The sequence below is a fragment of the Urocitellus parryii genome, chromosome 8, assembly GCF_045843805.1.
Source record: "Urocitellus parryii isolate mUroPar1 chromosome 8, mUroPar1.hap1, whole genome shotgun sequence".
In the NCBI taxonomy this organism is placed as follows: Eukaryota; Metazoa; Chordata; class Mammalia; order Rodentia; family Sciuridae; genus Urocitellus; species Urocitellus parryii.
Window position 1 is genome coordinate 111,848,223 of NC_135538.1, and position 18,264 is coordinate 111,866,486.

The window sequence follows — 18,264 nt, forward strand, 5'->3', positions numbered from 1 at the left end:
ACATTCAGTCTTTGGTTTTGGGGGATTGGCTTTCTTCACTTAGCATGATATTCTCCAGTTCCATCCATGCAAATACCATGATTTTATTCCCTTTTAGCTGAGTAATATTCCATTGTGTACATAAACCACAGTTTCTTTATCCATTCATCTATTAAAGGGCATTTATGTTGGTTCTACAATTTAGCTATTGTGAATTGTGCTGCTATAAACATTGATGTGGCTGCATTCCTGTAGTATGCTATTTTTAAGTCCTTTGAGTATAGCCTGAGGAGTGGGATAGCTAGTCAAATGGTTGTTCCATTCCAAGTTTTCCAAGGATTCTCCATACTGCTTTCCAAATTGGTTGCACCAATTAGCAGTCCCACCAGCAATGTATGAGTGTCTTTTCCCCCACATCCTCACCAACACTTATTGTTGCTTGTATTCTTGATAACTGCCATTCTGACTGGAGTGAGATGATTTGATTTGTATTTCTCTAATTGCTAGAGACATTGAACATTTTTTTCATATACTTGTTGATCGATTGTATATCTTCTTCTGAGAAGTGTCTACTCAGTTCCTTAGCCCATTTTATTGATTGGGTTATTTGGAGTTTTTTGGTGTTAAGATTTTTGAGTTCTTTATATATCCTGGATATTAGATATTATCTATCTGATGTGCATGTGGTAAAAATTTGTTCCCATTCTGTAGGCTCTCTCTTCACCTCACTGATTGTTTCTTTTGCTGAGAAGAAGCTTCTCAGTTTGAATCCATCCAATTTATTGATTCTTGATTTCATTTCCTGTGATATAGGAGTCTTAATAAGGAAGTTGGAGCCTAGTACAACATGATGCAGCCTACTTTTTCTTCTATTAGAAGCAGGGTCTATGGTCTAATTCTCAGGTCCTTGACCCACTTTGAGTTGAGTTTTGTGCACGGTGAGAAATAAGGACTTACTTTCATTTTGCTGAAAATGGATTTCCAGTTTAGCCAGCATTTCTCTAATTGCTAGAGAAATTTGTTGAAGAAGCTTCTTTTCTCCAATATATGTTTTGGTGCCTTTGTCTGGTATGAGATGACTGTATTTATGTGGGTTTGTCTCTGTATCCTCTATTCTGTACCATTGGTCTACATGTGTATTTTGGTGCCAATACCATGCTGTTGTGTTACTATTGCTCCGTAGTATAGTTTAAGGTCTGGTGTTGTGATGCCACCTGCTTCCCTCTTCTTGCTTTGGCTATTCTGGGTCTCTTATTTTTCCAGATGAATTTCATCACTGCGTTTTCTATTTCTATGAGAATGTTACTGGGATTTTTATTGGAATTGCATTAAATCTGTATAGGGCTTTTGGTAGTATGGTCATTTTGACAATATTAATTCTGCATATCCAAGAACAAGGGATATTCTTCCATCTTCTAGGGTCTTCTTTTAATTTATTCTTTAGCATTTTATAGTTTTCATTTTGTAGAGGTCTTTCACCTCTTTTGTTAGGTTGATTCCCAAGTATTTTATTTTTATTTATTTATTATTTAAGTGTGAGGGGGGCACCAGGGATTGAACCCAGAGGCAGTCAGCCACTGAGCCACATCCCCAGCCCTATTTTGTATTTTATTTAGAGATGGGGTCTCACTGAGTTGCTTAGCACCTCATCATTGCTGAGGCTGGCTTTGAACTTGAGATCTTCCTTTTTAGCCTCCCTTGTTGCTGAGATTATAGGTGTGTGCCACTAAGCCCAGCTCCAAGTATTTTAATTTTTTGAGGCTACTGGAAATGGGGTAGCTTTCCTCATTTCTCTTTCAGAGGATTCATCACTGATGTACAGAAATGCATTTGATTTATGGGTATTTATTTTATATCTGCTACTTTACTGAATTCATTTTTCAGTTCTGGAAGTTTTCTGGTAGAATTTTTTGGATCCTCTAAGTATAGAATCATGTCATCAACAAATAGTGATTGTTTGAGTTCTTCTTTTCCTATTCAAATCTCTTTAAATTCTTTCATCTAATTGCTCTGGCTAGAGTTTCAAGGTCTGTTAAATAGAAGTGGTGAAAGAGGGCATCCCTGTCTTGTTTCGGTTTTTAGAGGAAATAATTTTTCTCCATTTAGAATGATGTTGGCCTTGGGCTTAGCATAAATAGATTTTGCAATGTTGAGATATGTTCCTCTTATCCCTAGTTTTTCTAGTATTTTGAACATGAAGAAGTGCTGCATTTTGTTGATTGCTTTTTCTGCATCTATTGAGATGATCATAATTCTTGTCTTTAAGTCTACTGATGTGATGTATTACATTTATTGATTTCTGTATGTTGAACCAGCCTTGCATCCCTGGGATGAACCCCACTTGATCATGGTGCACTATATTTTAAATATGTTTTTGTATTTTATTTTCCAGAATTTTATTGAGAATTTTTGCATCTATGTTCATTGGAGATATTGGTCTGAAGTTTTCTTTCCTTGGTGTGTCTTTGCCTGGTTATGGAATCAGGGTCATACTGGCCTCATAGAATGAGTTTGGAAGGGTTCCCTCTTTGTCTGTTTCATGGAATAATTTGAGGAGTATTGGTATTAGTTCTTCTTTTAAGGTCTTGTAGAACTCAGCTGTCCTGGGCTTTTCTTGGTTGGTAGGCTTTTGATGGAGTCTTCTATTTCATTGCTTGAAATTGATCTACTTAACTTGTGTATATCATCCTGATTCAGTTTGGGTAAACCATATGACTCTAGAAATTTGTCAATGTCTTCAATATTTTCTATTTTATTGGAATATAAATTTTCAAAATAGTTTCTAAATTATCTTCTGTATTTCAGTAGTGTTTGTCATGAGATTTCCTTTTTCATCATGGCTTTTAGTAATTTGAGTTTTCTCCCTCCTCTTTGTTAGCATGGCTAAGGTTTTATCAATTTAATTTTTTTCAAAGAACAAGATTTCATTTTGTCAATTTTTTCAAAAGAAGCAATTGAAAAAATTGATTTTAATTATTTCCTGTCTTCTGCTGCTTTGGTGTTGATTTGTTCTTCTTTTTCTAGGGCTTTGAGATGAAATATTAGGTCATTTATTTGTTGACTTTTTCTTCTTTTAAGGAATGAACTTTCTTCTTAGTACTGCCTTCATAGTGTCCCAGAAAATTTGATGTGTTGTATCAGTGTTCACATTCACCTCTAAGAACCTTTTAATCTCCTCTCTGATGTCTTCTGCCATCCATTGTTCAGTCAATAGCATATTATGTAGTCTCCAGGTTTTGGAGTAGCTTCTGTTTTTTATTTTATCATTGATTTCTGATTTCATTATATTATGATCTGATAAGTAGAGATACTACCATGCTTTTTTTGTTTGCTAAGAGTTACTTTGTGGCATAATATACGGTCTATTTTAGAGAAGGATCCATGTGCTGCTGAGAAGAAAGTGTATTCACTCACTGATGGATGAAATATTCTATATATGTCTGTTAAGTCTAAGTATTATTGAGTTCTATAGTTTATTTATTTAGTTTTTCTTTGGAAGATCTGTCCAGTGATATAAAAGTTTGTTAAAGTCACCCAGTATTACTCTTTTGTGGTCTATTAACTCTTGAAATTGAGAAGAATTTGTTTGATGAATGTAGATACTCCATTGTTTGAGGCATATATATTTATAATTGTTATGTCTTGTTAATGTATGTTTCTTTTAAGCAGTGTGAAATGTCCTTCTTTATCCCCTTTGACTAACTTTGGCTTGAAGTCTACTTTATTTGATATGAGGATGGAAATCCCTGCTTATTTTACAGTCCATGTGGGTGGTATGTTTTTTCCCAACTTTTCACCTTCAGTCTGTGGATGTCTTTTCGTATGATAAAAGACTTTTGAAGGCAGCATATTGTTGGGTCTTTTTTAAAATCCATTCTGCCAGTCTATATCTTTTGATTGATGAGTTTAGGCCATTAACATTCAGGGTTATTATTGAGACATGGTTTGTACTCCTGGTCATTTTTGTTTATTTTTGGTTTTTAGCTTGACTTGGTTTCTCCTTTGATTGGCTTTTCCTTTAGTGTAGTTCCTCCCTTTGCTGATTTTCATTGTCGTTTTTTCATTTCCTCCTTATGGAGTATTTTGCTGAGGATGTTCTATAGTGCAGGCTTTCTAGTTGTGAATTCTTTTAACTTTTGTTCATCATGAAAGGTTTTTATTTCCTCATCAAATCTAAAGCTTAACTTTGCTGTAAGATTCTTGGTTGGCATTCATTTTCTTTCATAGCTTGGTATATATATTATTCCAGCATCTTCTGGCTTTGAGGGTCTGGGTTGAGAAATCTGCAGAGATCCTAACTGGTTCCCCGCTATATGTAATCTGCATGTTATTTTTAATGTCCCACTGAATTATTCTTGCTTGTAGTTAATATTTTTACATATATATATGAATATATATATATTTTTAAGTTGTTGATGGATGTTTATTTTATTCATTTATTTATATGTGATGCTGAGAATTGAACCCAGTGCCTCACATATGCTAGGCAAGCTCTATACCACTGAGCCACAACCTCAGCCCTAACATTTATATTTTGATAAATGGAATCAATCTGTGGTTTTCTTTCCTCTATGCAATTACTATCTTGCTTGATGTTGTGATGTCAAGATAATTAATGCTAATAAAGGGGAAAACATATCACATATCCTCTTTTTGTATTTTCCAGAAGAAAATATTATATGTGAAAGTCCTTAAAAGTTTTAGGTCTTATCAAAAAGTTATTCAAGCCAAGAGAGAATTTGCTACAGTCATAATTTTTTTAATTGTTAGCAGACCTTTGTTTAATTTATTTATATACAGTGTTGAGGATCAAACCCAGTGCCTTACCCATGCTAGGCAAGCACTCTACCACTGAGCCACAACCCCAACCCCCAAGCTGTGGTCATACTTTTAAAACTTCTAATTTTTCTAGCCTTGATTATTAGTCTACTCAGGGTTTTCTACCTTCTCAGAGAAAATTTTGTAAATTTTTATCTTTCTATAAACTTGTTATTTTGAGATTTTCTAACTTATGATAATCATACCATTCTCTTATTATTCAAAATGTTCATGTTTGAACATTGTAAACATTAAAATAAAAAAAATTAAACATGTAGAATCTGCACATGTTGTTATACATATTTCCAATTCCTAATTTGTATTCTTGTGAGTTTATACTGTTTTCAAACCAAATTCAAATGCATCTTCTCTCTGGGAGGCCCTTTCTCCCTCATCTGGACTCCCAGTAGGGCTCTCATGCCAAATGCACCAGCTTTGTGTGGAATTATCTACTCTGACACCCTCGCTACAAAGCCTGACCAGCACCTGAGAGTCATAATCAGAAGTTTTCCTCCTCCTCTTTTCCTAGAAAAACTTACTTGTTTCTGTCCTATCCTCAAGTATGTCAGATAACTGGTTAATTCATCCAACAAAATAAGTGAGAGGGAATGAAAGAGAAAGGTCACCGAGACCACCAAAGTAGGACTCTGAATCCTGAGGCAAGTCCTGCCTCAGATCTGTCACCAGCTAGCTCTGGCCCTTTCCTCAAGGCCTTGGTTTCCCCAGCTGCCAAACAGGGGAGTTGGGTTTCCAGATCCTGCAGTCTTACTCACCTTGAGTGTTCTATGCTTACCTACTAAAATGTTAACAGTTGAGACTAGGTTAATATGTTATTTTGTCCGTATGATAGTTTCATTTTAACAGTTATCTTTGGAACTTTTAACCCAAAGCAGCAAATAGCATGAGACCTCCTAACATTGCTGAAAATGATTGGACAATAGAGTTCTTTATAAAATTCATTGTCTCCCAAGTATTCAAATTAAATCTGCTTTGTTTCAGTAGTCTACAAAGTAGCCAAGAGAAGCCTGAACTTTTTCTGTAAACATCAATGTAGTACCAAGCAATGGAAATCACCAAATTGCCAAGCAAAACAGCATTGTGACACAAAAGGTGACAGCACAAGTCTGATTTGCTATATTTGTTTAATGTCCTAGTTGGAACTTCTTCCAAAGGAGACTTTGAATTTCTTGATTCCATTCTTAAAATATTGTCCCAGACAACAGCATTATTTCAAGGTAACATCGAAATAGCAACTCTAGCGGAACACTTGCTTCTTGCAGCCGCTGAGTTCCTCCCTAAGAAGTGTCCACCACCCTAGCTCCATATAGTTTCTGCTATGAACCTGTCTCTACAGCAACAGTTCACTGATTGGCCCAGAAAGAAGCACAAGACCAAAGCTAAGCCAATGAGTTCCTTCCCTGGATATTGAGACTTGGGACCAAGAGAGTAAGGGGAGCTTCCCTGATAATATTAAATATGATGAGCATATAAGCAGTAAAGCCTACAAGACACCAGAGGCCATGAGTTCTGCTACACAGAAGAGAACAGTTTGCAGCAACAGAGGGAAAAAAAGGGGGCACATATTTGCAGAGAGAAGTTGGGCATAGAAGCAGCTGGGTAAAGATCCACAGAGAGTTAGAGCCAACAGAGTTGCAAACTAGAGGGCTACAAGAGGCATCGCACAATCCAATTCAGACAGCTGGTGTGCTATAGTAAATCCCAGAGCAAAAGAACCTACATTAAAGATGCCTAATGAACAACTGCCAGTAGAACTTGGAAGCACTTTGCATTGAGCACCAGTGTTCCAACAGAAGAAAGGACCCATCTGAACAGATCCACATAGAACACAGAACAGTTCGCCAACAATGAACAGAGAAGAGTCAATATGAGTAAGGGGAAGTGAATGCTGACCATGCTGCCATAAACTAATGCTTTAATGCAGAGGGACATGTGGCCAGAGCCTGGACATGACTGAATCAATTTCCTATTCTGTGCTCATTGACTAAATAACAAATTCAACATAAGTTCTATTCCAAAGGCTAGGTTTTGGTGGCTCATAATCAATCATTTTTACAATCTTGAAAAAGATTAGAATAAATGAATTCTACAAGTGTAGTTACTGAGATGGAAATCTGGAAGGTTCTGAATGGTGATGCCAACAATCATCAGATTTTCAGAGTCTGAAGAGAAGGAGTCAGAAGTCCCTCTTATAGGATGGCTCAGGCCTATCAAGATGTTCTTGTGGGTCCCTGTGTTTAGTCCTGCTGATTCCACCACAACTCAAGACAATTATCACTGCTTGCTCTGCCTCCTCTTCCTGGACGATTTTCCTCCTGTCTCCCACTGTTTCACTGGCAAGTTTCTTAAACTTTTTTAAAATCATTTTTTTTTTCAAAATATCAACAATGTGATGCTTTCCCAGGTGATCCAAGGAGATGTGCATCCTGCAATCAGCCATCTTCAGGAAATTCTAGTTTCAGCAGATGTCATATCATCCACGATAGCGTTTACATGTCTGCCTGTCCCAGCTGCCTCAGGCCCCTGTCTCCTCTCCTGAAATCTAGCACAGGGTCTGTCCTAACCATTACTGAAGTGTGAATGAATGAATCCCTAATTACTATACATCACAATGATTGTTACAGTTTTTCGGTTTGTGACAAAATCCCCATGAGTGTAATTTCATACAGACATGGCAATCACACAGACTTCGGCTCCTGGTGTTGATTCTTGCTAATCTTCTATCGATGCAGTACAGCCATCTGCTTACATTGTAAATGAAAAACAAACAAAAAAAAAATCAAAAAACCCAGAGTTTGGTGTACAGGTGTTTTCTTACCTACCCAGAGACACCTGTATCTCATCCTTACCCTGGAAATCATGAAGAAGTGAAAGAAGAAGCAGCTTAATATTTTTCTCCAAATCAATTTTACAGGTACATTTCTAAGAATCAATTATGAAATTACAGTAGGCAAAATTCAGAGCAAAAATACCAAAGTTTTGCCAGATTTCATAGATCTCTAATCATACCCAGCTTCAGCTTCTTGGCCAACGCATCAATTTGAATGGTGGGGTCGGAGCCCATGGACAGGAAACAGATCAGAGGTGTCCGTGTGTCACTTTCTTCCCAAGTTTTCTCCAGATTCAAGATAACTGGTTCTGTGTACTTCTCCTCCAAGGAATCTGCAATGTACTTTCTGGCTTGAAAAACAGTACGGTCTGGGCACCAGGACCTAGAAATGAATACAAGTCAGATGTAATAAATTCAGTGTATTCGTTTTTTATTCTATTTAATTCTGGGCACATAAAAAACACATATTTAATTAGCCACAGGACAACAAGCTCATTCTCCCTTCTGCAGGTCTGTGTAAAAGGGATGGCAATGTTCCCTATCCCTGGATGAACACAAATTTAATCACGTGGCTTAGTGCCAGGCATTGGCAAGGATTGGGCAGCGATGATAAAACCAGTGTCCTCTGCCAGTGTACCTGTGATGGGGGACGACCTGCCACACACTCTGACGCTCCTGGTCCTCAGAGGGAGAACCCATGGGACAAAGGTGTCAAAAGTTAGTGGATGAGCAAACATTTATGTTATACCATTTGTGTACCATTGTAGATTATACACAGAGACACATCAAACAAATATCATGTGAAATTTGATATTTTAGATCACAGACCAGCTCTAAAAATTCTTATTTGATAGTAATTATACTATTCATTTAAGATAGATCTAATTTTTGGCACAATCACTTTGGAAAGCATTATGGAGATTCCTCAGAAAACTTGGAATGGAATCACCATTTAACCCAGTTATCCCACTCCTCAGTATATATCCAAAGGATTTAAAATAATTAACACAGTACTGATTTTAAATCCTTTGGTATAAAAGTAACACAGCCACATTGACGTTTACAGCAGCTCAATTCACAATAGCTAAGCTATGGAATCAACCTAGATGCCATTCAACAGATGAATAGATAAAGAAAATGTGTTATATATACACAATTGAATATTATTCAACCATAAAAAGAGTAAGTTTATGTCTTTTGCTGGTAAATGGATGGATTTGGAGACTCATGCTAAGTGATAAGCCAATCCCCCTCCAAAATGCCGAATGTTCTCTCTGATATGTGGATGCTAACACACAATAAGATGGGGGAAGGAAGAATAGAAGTTCACTGGATTGGAAAAGGGGAATGAAGGGTAGGGAAGGGGGATGGGAATAGGAAGGACAGTGGAATGAATCAGACACAACTTTCCTATGTTCATATATGAATACACCACAGTGAATCTCACCATTGTGTACATGCAGAAGAATGTGATCCTAATTAGAATAAGTTACACTCTATGTTTGTATAATGTGTCATCTACACTCTACTATCATATACATCTAAAAAGAACAAAAAATACAAAAAAAAATCTAATTTTCCAATAATAGGTAAGAGACACATTTGTTCCAACAAAAATAAGTAGCCCTTTCATACTCTGCAGACTTGGAGGTGATACTTGTTGTGGTTCTGATCACTCTTACCAGCACAACAATACCCGGGAAACAACTTTTTCCAACAGCAAGCTCAGGCATACAACCCCACCATTTTACCTCATTCACTAGTCATACACATACACACACACACACACACACATACACACACACACACACACATTTTTCAAATTTGCAAAGTCTCCTGGAGCTACGAGATGTTGAGAAAATGTGAAACGTAAGCAGGGAGGGGAACACTCTCCTTAACCTCCATTTCAAAATTTTGCTTCCATTTTAGTAGCCAAAATAGTACTTGTACATGCTAATAGTATAATAGCCTTGGATTTTTCCCTCAAGTGAATTCCATTTCAGTGTATAAACTAATTGCCTTATAACTTTGTAAGTTTTATTTTTATAAAGAAGTCATTTCAACACTGAATGATTCACTTGTCAGTAATTGAACAAAGTGAATAATAAAATCATTATTTTCTCATGTTTTCTTTTTTCCTATCATTAATACATTGTCAAACTGTGCATGTCACCCCCCTGCCACCATCACCCATATGTTCTGCTGGTGAAGGAATTTGGGGAATTGCCTTCCAAAACCACAGTTTGGAGACATGTGCATTTCTTATAAAAGCCATGGGGGACACCGTGAAGTCAGCTCGCTGAAGTACAATCTGTAATTTAAGGACATGACAGTGATGCTTCTGGGTCTAAGAATACCTCTTCTTACCTGATAAGTAACAGCTTGTGGCAGGTGTCTAGGGAATCATTATATCCATCAGGGATAATTTCCTCCTCTGGGGAATCTTTATCAAACCAGCTTTTCCACCCCTTCTCATTGCGAGCTATCTAAAAGAAACAAACCAAGAAGTTAGACAGGAAGTCCAGTGGCAGGACTGTGCCGGAGGCTCTGACCCACCTCTGGGGGGCATTCTTTACAGGAGCCTCGCTTTTTAGGCAAAACAACACACATCATATTTTTCATCAGAATCAATGACCTGAATAATGTCAATGTGGTCTAACCCCCTTTCAGTTTCCCCCATTATTTTTCTACACGATTCACTAGAATTAGGATCATGTACCAATTATACAAAATGGTTGGACAAGAAGAAATAGAGATCAAGGTTCCTCAATTTTGCTATTATTGCTATTTTGGAGGGGATGATTCTTCGTTGTGGGGCAGTCCTGGCTATCATAAAATGTTCAGCAGCATCCCTGGTCTCCACCCACCAGGTAACAGTAGCAGCCCTCTATATAATGCCAAATGATTAAAAAGGAGCCCACCTCTTAATTTACCTCAAACTCAAACCTACACCAATTATTCAATTATAGGCAGAAGTAAAAATGCAAAAAAAAAAAAAAACAATTCTACAATGACAGGGTCTATTCACTGATCTGCTTATAATAGCAACTAAAGCAGGCACATAAAAACAACCCATGTTGCTGCCTGTAATCCCAGTGGCTCGGGAGGCTGAGACAAGGAGGATCACAAGTTCAAAGCCAGCCTCAGAAACTGAGTGAGGCCCTAAGCAACTCAGTGAGACCCTGAATAAAATTCAAAAAAGGGCTGTGGATGTGGTTCAGTGGTTAAGTACCTCTGAGTTCAATCTCTGGTACCAAAAAATAAGTAAGAAAGAAGGGAGAGAGAGAGAGAGAGAGAGAGAGAGAGAGAGAACAAGAACATAACACATGCCCACCGCACAGGAAGAAAGATAGTTCCCTGCACCCGTTAAAAAGGCCACTCTGAGGTCCATCTGTCCAAACTGCCCCCTCCCAGTCATAGCACCTCAAGCCCACACTGTTGTTTGACTCCTGCGGGTGAAGGAACTCATCAGGAGGACTCAGTTAAGATGGCCTGCATGCATTTGGATTCACAAACCTGTACTTTTCACCAGCCCCTTGTTACCTGGTTCATAATTTCTGCAAATTGCGGAAGTTTACTCAGCTCTACGAGATTTAGCCACGTCATGTCCAGGATCCAGCGAAATGGTTTTGGGGGGCAGGCTTTCAGGTCCAGAGCTGCACCCCCTGGGGGGAAACGTCAGACAGCATGAGTCAGGAGAACTCGTACTTCATTTTTAGACATTTATTTTCCAAATAATGAAAGCGAGATAACCATATTACATAAAATATGGGAAAATTGGCAAATAATCATATTATGGAAAATGTGGTTATCTTTTTTGGGTACATTTCCCTGAAATCTCAGTGCTTTATTTACTGATTTATAGTATCTTATAAAATATGACAGCAACACTTCGTCATTTTTTCCCTGCAAAGAATTTTTCTCAGGTGGTCACGGGTATTTTCCTCTTTGTCCACTTTTTCTTTTTTACAACCAAATTTCTATATTGATGAATTGGTGGATCTTTTCATGTGTGATTTTTACAGATCATTTCTTAGTCAACCATCACTCATCCAGAATATGAATATTCAACACTATTTCTTACCAAGTTAAACAGATGATTAGATAAACAGTTGGATAAAGAGGAAGAGAAAGAGGGAAACTGGGGAGGAAAGAGAACCTCATATATCTTGGGATTGTTTTAGAGGGTAAGTGATGTTCAAATCACTTATTCAACAAATGTTTATTGAGCACCCCCACTATGCATCTGCATGACCCAGGCACCGAGGACACGGTGGACAAAACCAGACAAGGTCCCTGTTGTCATGGAGTTTGGAGGCTAGCAGAGGATCTGGGTTATGGCATCCGATTATATTTTGAAGCAGATCACAAGTCAAATGTCCATACCTAAGGTAGTCATTTTCCAACCAGATACAGGATTATAATTTTAAAAGTCCCCCATTAAATGTCTCTAGTAATGTCACATCATAACTCCAGCTCCAATGTTAATTCAGATGAATGCACAACAGTGTTTCTGGAACTTTTAAATCCAGTGGTCCTCCTTAAAATCCCAGCAAATCCTTCCACTTCACATATCAACCCTGGGCCAAGAAAAAGGTGGTGGTGGGGGGGGGACTACTGGTCTTTGCTCTTTCTGTTTAGCATCTTCCTGAGAAGATATATGAACTGTAGACCCCTTTGCTCTACTACAAAGGACTTGGGGATCAGTGGCTCTGAGGGCCACAACACCTTTAGAACAGTAGGTGACCCTTCCTCTCACTGTTCCACCCCCCTGCAGAGGGGGAAGACCAAGTTCTGTTCCAGTTTGAGAATCACTGATGGGAGAAGCAACCCTCAGAGAGCGCCCCCTGCAGTCTTCACAGTTCCCACGTCTCTTAACTCAGAGACACACACCTCTTTTTCTTCTCAGTGGTTTCCAAAGAAATATTTTCATGAGACTACGCACCTTAGGGACATCAGAAGAAGCCAACTAAACTGCCGGGCATTTTTAAGCAGGTCATGTATCTGAACCAACCCAGGATGATGACAGCCCACCCTGCTCTCCCAGATATCCCAGCTCTGTCACTGACTGGCTGCTTCCATTTGGGCAAGGGACTCGACTCAGTCTCTCTAGATTGCCTCATCAGATGGATGTCCTAATAGAATCCCCCAGATGAATTGCTGTGAGATTAAATAACATATGTAGAAAATGTAGAACAACCTCAGCTATGTCATCCTCAGTGGCTGTTTTGACATTAATTCATATTCTCTGCCCCCACTTTGGGAAATCCAGGTCCAGTCCCACCTGGAAGGCAAAAGCACTCCCCGCAGCTCCCCAAGGTCTTTTTATTAATGGTCTATGACAAAAGAGAGACAGTATCTTTCTAAAATAAGCACTCCCGGAAAATGGATACATCAGTTGCTCTGTAATGCAGGATTGCCTCTGGAAGCCATTTCATTTTTCAAAGCTCTGATATTCTCAGTTGCAAAAGAAAGTCAAAGGCACCTTACAAATATTGGAGAAAACAGGAAGTAATGGATACCTAAGGACGGTCACTCTTGGGAAATCAAATGTTGCCTCCAAGATAAACAACTGTTTTCCCCCTTAAGTATTGTGTTCATAACATTTTTTAAAAAATAAGTCTATGATCTTAGGGCCATATTTTTAAAATTTTTTAGAAACTGAACCATAACATCTTTTAAGAAACAATTCAATCAAAATGTAAGCCAGTTCAAAACTAAAACTACAATAAACTGGTTTTGTCTATAAAACAACACACTCTTTTTACGGCTGAGATGATTGTACTTCTGTCAATCAACCTATCATACAATTCCAAATTAATCTTCCTAAAGCACTGCTCTGTTCAGGCTACATCCCTGCTCATAAAACAATCGATGGCTCCCTATTGCCAACTAAATTAAATCCAAATTCTTCTCACAGGCTCTTCTGGCCCTGTACAATCCAGTTCTGACACTCCAGTTTTTATGAAATGAAGTCATAAATATGCTCCAACCCCAGTGTAGGTGTGCAGTCTTCTTTATTTTTCTGTAGCAAATCTAATCCTCCTGAGGAACTCTGACCCTCCTGTGTTGCCCTGTTTCTCTATCTTCTGATTTCCCACCCTCTTTCAAAGAGCCCAGATCTTTCTGGGTAATAGCTCTGGTCTAGCGGGGTTTGCTTGGTGGGGGAGGGGTGGCAGGGTGGGATCTCATCTTGGTTTGGGGGACACCTCAGATCTGCATGTTGCCCCCTCATCTCCATGTGTCTGGGTCACAGGCTGGGTTCCTGTACAAGATCCTCTGATTGCAACTAATCCTGTCTGCCAAGCCCCAGCCTTGACCTGTCTCCAGTTAGACGGTCCCTTGCCCTGCAGCACCCTTGACCTCTCTCCCAGCTCTCAGACACAGCCACTTTCCATTTCACCTCCATGATCTCTCATACGCGTTCCTTCCTTTATATTCCCATGGCCTTTCTCCTGGGCAGGAACGCATGTCCCATGGTTGGGGAGATTGGGGAGACTCCAGTGAGGCTCTTTTTTCCAATCTCATACACATCTGCCCAACTCACCTTCTTAAGGGATAGACACGTCCCAGTCCACAAGGGCCCTGCTTCTTACTAGGTCCACAGGATCCTTCCTAGAGGATTGGTGCTTTCCACAGTAAGCCACCAATGTACCTGTCGAGTCCTATTTCCCGCCATCCACCAGGCATTTCAACAAAACCAGGCTGTTTCAACAGCGCTGTTCTGTCTCAGTATGGAGGGTTGTGCTCATTTCTGCCTCTCCTGAATTCAGGATCCCTCTCAAATGCCACTTTGTTTTTTGAGGGTAAGGGTAGCCAGAAAATGATATGCCAAATTATATTTAAAGAGCCAAAAACACAAGAAAAAGATTGGAACATGTTTATTATCAATCACATAATCCCCAGATCATTGTAGAGGTAGACTTTTTGTTCACAAAGCCTTTTTTTTTTTTTTAAATAACACAAACCACATGCAATCTTTTCCTCCTTTTTGATTGAACACCTTGTTTTTGTTTCTTAGCTCTATTACTTAAGTTGTTCTGCTTTATTTTAGAGGGCTTTTTTTGTTTTTTATTTTTGGTACCAGGAATTGAACCCAGGAGTGCTTGACCACTGAGCCACATCCCCAGCCCTTTTATTTTTTATTTTGAGACTAAGTTACCTAGGGTCTCAATAAGTTGCTGAGGCTGGCTTTGAACTTGCATTCATCCTGCCTCAGCCCCCAGCCACTGGGATTATAGGTGTGTACCACTGTGCCTGGCCATTAGAGTTATTTTCTAAAACTAACTTTATCCCCATTATGAGTCTATGATTTATTTTAAAACAAGGTCTGGCTTATGCTTGTGTCTCCAACAGCAGCATGACAGGTTTATAAAGTACTCAGTAAATACTTGTTCAACTGAATTCAACTGAAAATATCATTCTTTCTCTTTTTGGTACCAGGGGTTGAACTCAGGGGCACTCAACCACTGAGGCATATCCCCAGCCCTGTTTTGTATTTTATTTAGAGACAGGGTCCCACTGAGTTGCTAAGCACCTCGCTTTGCTGAGGCTGGCTTTGAACTTGTAATCCTCCTGTCTCAGCCTCCCGAGCAGCTGGGATTACAGATGTGTACCCCTGCACCCAGCTGAAAATAACATTCCTTTGTCTTCTTAATCATACCTTTTATATAGAGATAAGCAATGAACAAAATGAATGTCAAAAATGGAATACAAATATGCCTTTTTACAGCCTAAAAAATAATGATACTCCTTGGCTGAGGGAATTGCTCTCTTGCTCTAGAAAACTCACCACCAGCATAGCATGTCTTTCAATCTATTCTCCTAAGTATGGACAACAATGAACAGACTGGACATGATTATATATCTAAAATCCACAGGATTAGCACAGACCTGAATCTCAAAGTAACCAGAGAAAAATTAATGGAAATCAGATAAAAAGACATTAAAAAAAAGAACATCACTTCCATTAGGACCCAATTTCCCTTCCATATCACAGAAATGGGTTTAGAGAATATCAAAGAACACATCAAAAGCAATACTTTTTACCCATCCACAGTACAAACACTTTACCTTTAATGAGAGCCTGAAACTCTCTGTGCTTAACTGTCCCTCTCTGAAGATCAATTTTTAAGGTCATGAGGAGTACAAAGAGGAATTTGTGGTTTTCGTACAGGCCTCTGACGGAGTATGTAAAAACTTCGTATGTCAGGTACTCGATAATGTTGGTGATCCTCTTTTGAGGGAGTGGCGACTTCTCAGACCTGCAGTCCATTTCAAAAAATCAAAGAGGCAAAAAATCAATTGCTGAAAGAGAAGAAATACAGATACAAAGAAATTGAAGTTACAGCTTTGGAGCCACCAGGGAAAAGGTGGGGAAGACTGACCTGGCCATGGACTGGTCAAAGAGCTTCAAGAACTGGGCCAGCGACGTCTGGTACATGATGTTGACCATGCTCATCTCCGTGATGAGGAAGTAGAGGATGCTGCCCCGGGTGGCCGCGGGCCGGAACTCCTCCTGGGCTGTGTTGATCTTGATCTCGGTTTCTGCAGCCACGTGCAGCTTTTCACTCACTTCAGCCGCTGTCTGCTTGGTAGTTCGGAGGACACCAATGAGAGATTCATCGTCTACCAAGGAACCTAAAAGTCAAAGGAGGAAAACTGTAGACATGAGGTGGAACGGCTTCCAAGCAAGAGGCGTCGCTTCTGAAATCCCACTGCTGGTTTCCACCTGGACTTCTCCAAAGTCCACAGGGTCCCAGGGGAGTAGAATCTGAAGATGCCAAAAGGTCAACTACCACCTGACGCCAGAGTCCTGCCAAAGGCCTGTCCTGTACCCGGCTTACAAATCTGCAAAAGGCTAAAGACCCATTTGATAGGTTTTCAAATGTCTGAAGACAATAATGGCATCTCCAGGGATTTTAGCCATTCCCTATGTGACATGCTTTCCCTCCATCTGGGTGGCTTTTCACCAAGTGTCCCCAGAGTGTCTGTCCCACTTGTCTTGGGGTGTGAGCTGGTGCAAAAGCTTGGTGTTACAGTTTGGATGTGAGGTGTCCCCCAAAAGCTCACGTGTGAGACAATGCAAGAAGGCTTGGAGAAGATTGATTGGGTTATAGCTTAAACCTAATCAGTGTGTTAATTCCCTGATGGGATTAACTGGGTGAGAACTGGAGGCAGGTGGAGTGTGGCTAAAGGAGGTGGTTCACTGGGAGGCTTGGATTTGGGGTATATATTTTGTACCTACTGAGGGGAGACTCTCTCTGCTTTCTGATCACCATGTGAGGTGCTTCCCTCCACTACACTGTCTGCAACGATGTCCTGCCTCACCTCAAGCTCCAAGAAATGGAGCCTGCTCTCGGTGGATTGAGAACTCTGAAACCTTGAGCCCCCAAATAAACTTTTCCTCCTAAAAGTGTTCTGGTCGATCTTTTAGTCACAGAAGCCAAAATGCTGACTGAGACACGTGGCAAGCTGATAGGTGAGTGGCACCTTCTCACCTCCCCCCGGTTGAGCAGAACAGTCCTTGTTACTGAGAATTCTGGTTCCTCTACATCTACAAGAGGAGATTGGGGGACAGTAGAAGTGTATTGCCAGGAAGAGAAACCCTAATTTTATTTTTAGCTTCCCCTTCAACATTGTTTTTAATAGAAATAACACGTACTTGTGACCATGAGTTCAGTTTTAAGATATGGAAAGATTCTTTGGATGTGCTCAACTCATGGCCGGTACACACGGCAGCGCTCGGGCCTGTCCTGGATTCTGGGAGGCAGGTGGGCACTGCAAACGTGCTGAGTTCCTCTGGCAGACAGGCCACATCTCAAGTGGAAATCCACACTTGGTTAATCTCACAGCAAAGACATCTGGATCTGGCACACTCTTCGCAGTTCCAGGGAGCCGCCTTTGGCTCTCCTTGCTAACTCTTAGCAAGAGAACAACGACTTCACCAGCAGAAGCAGTGCCATGAAGGCAGATAGAAAGACTTTCCACTGAGCTCATCCTAAAGGTTAGATTTGGCAGGTTAGGGGGTTTTTGTTTTTCAATTTTAATTCAGGAATTAAAGTGATATTGGGAAGTATTGTTTATCAGACTGCTAAAAAAATGGGGGAATTCAGGTTGCTGTGATTTGTCTACACAGAACTATACGATGTTTGTTGATTTCACTTTATTTGGATACAATTTTTCTTTTACTATATTGCACAGGGAGTACATTCTCAAACTGGGGTATGGTATAATGACTGCCCAGAGGAGACCCTACCCTTGACTTCCAAGTGCAAAGTCAAGGTGAGATGAAAAGAGCTGGGCCCTTGGTAGCCAAGCTCCTTGGACACAAATGACATGTGTCATAACCTGTTGGAGCACTGCATTTTAAGACCAAATGAAAGAGTCAGTCTGGAAAAAAAAATAGATTAGCACATTAGTTTCTTTTGGGCAAGCAAATTAGCCTATTGTGAGTTACCCAGCTCCACTGGGAGCCCTTATTTTTCTCAGGAGAGAGCAATTACATCAAGAAAACTGTGTTATTCCCAGATGCGCAGTCTCTAGTTGCTAATTCAAAAATCAGATTCTCTGCAGTCCTTCTTTAACATCTAGCTAGAAACCGCCTGGCTTGTTTTTGT

General features: G+C 39.8%; 1 protein-coding gene across 1 annotated transcript in view; it reads right to left on the reverse strand.

Annotated features, from left to right (window-relative positions):
* The window catches only part of Dnah8 (dynein axonemal heavy chain 8), a 286,408-nt gene that overhangs the window by 63,734 nt on the left and 204,410 nt on the right, over positions 1 to 18,264 (reverse strand). The window contains exons 77-81 of the mRNA XM_077801771.1: positions 16,033 to 16,285; positions 15,719 to 15,909; positions 11,189 to 11,310; positions 10,013 to 10,131; positions 7,825 to 8,027 (exon numbers count right to left, since the gene is read on the reverse strand). Of these exons, the coding sequence (XP_077657897.1) occupies positions 7,825 to 8,027; positions 10,013 to 10,131; positions 11,189 to 11,310; positions 15,719 to 15,909; positions 16,033 to 16,285 (888 nt within the window). The remainder of the gene's footprint in view (positions 1 to 7,824; positions 8,028 to 10,012; positions 10,132 to 11,188; positions 11,311 to 15,718; positions 15,910 to 16,032; positions 16,286 to 18,264) is intronic.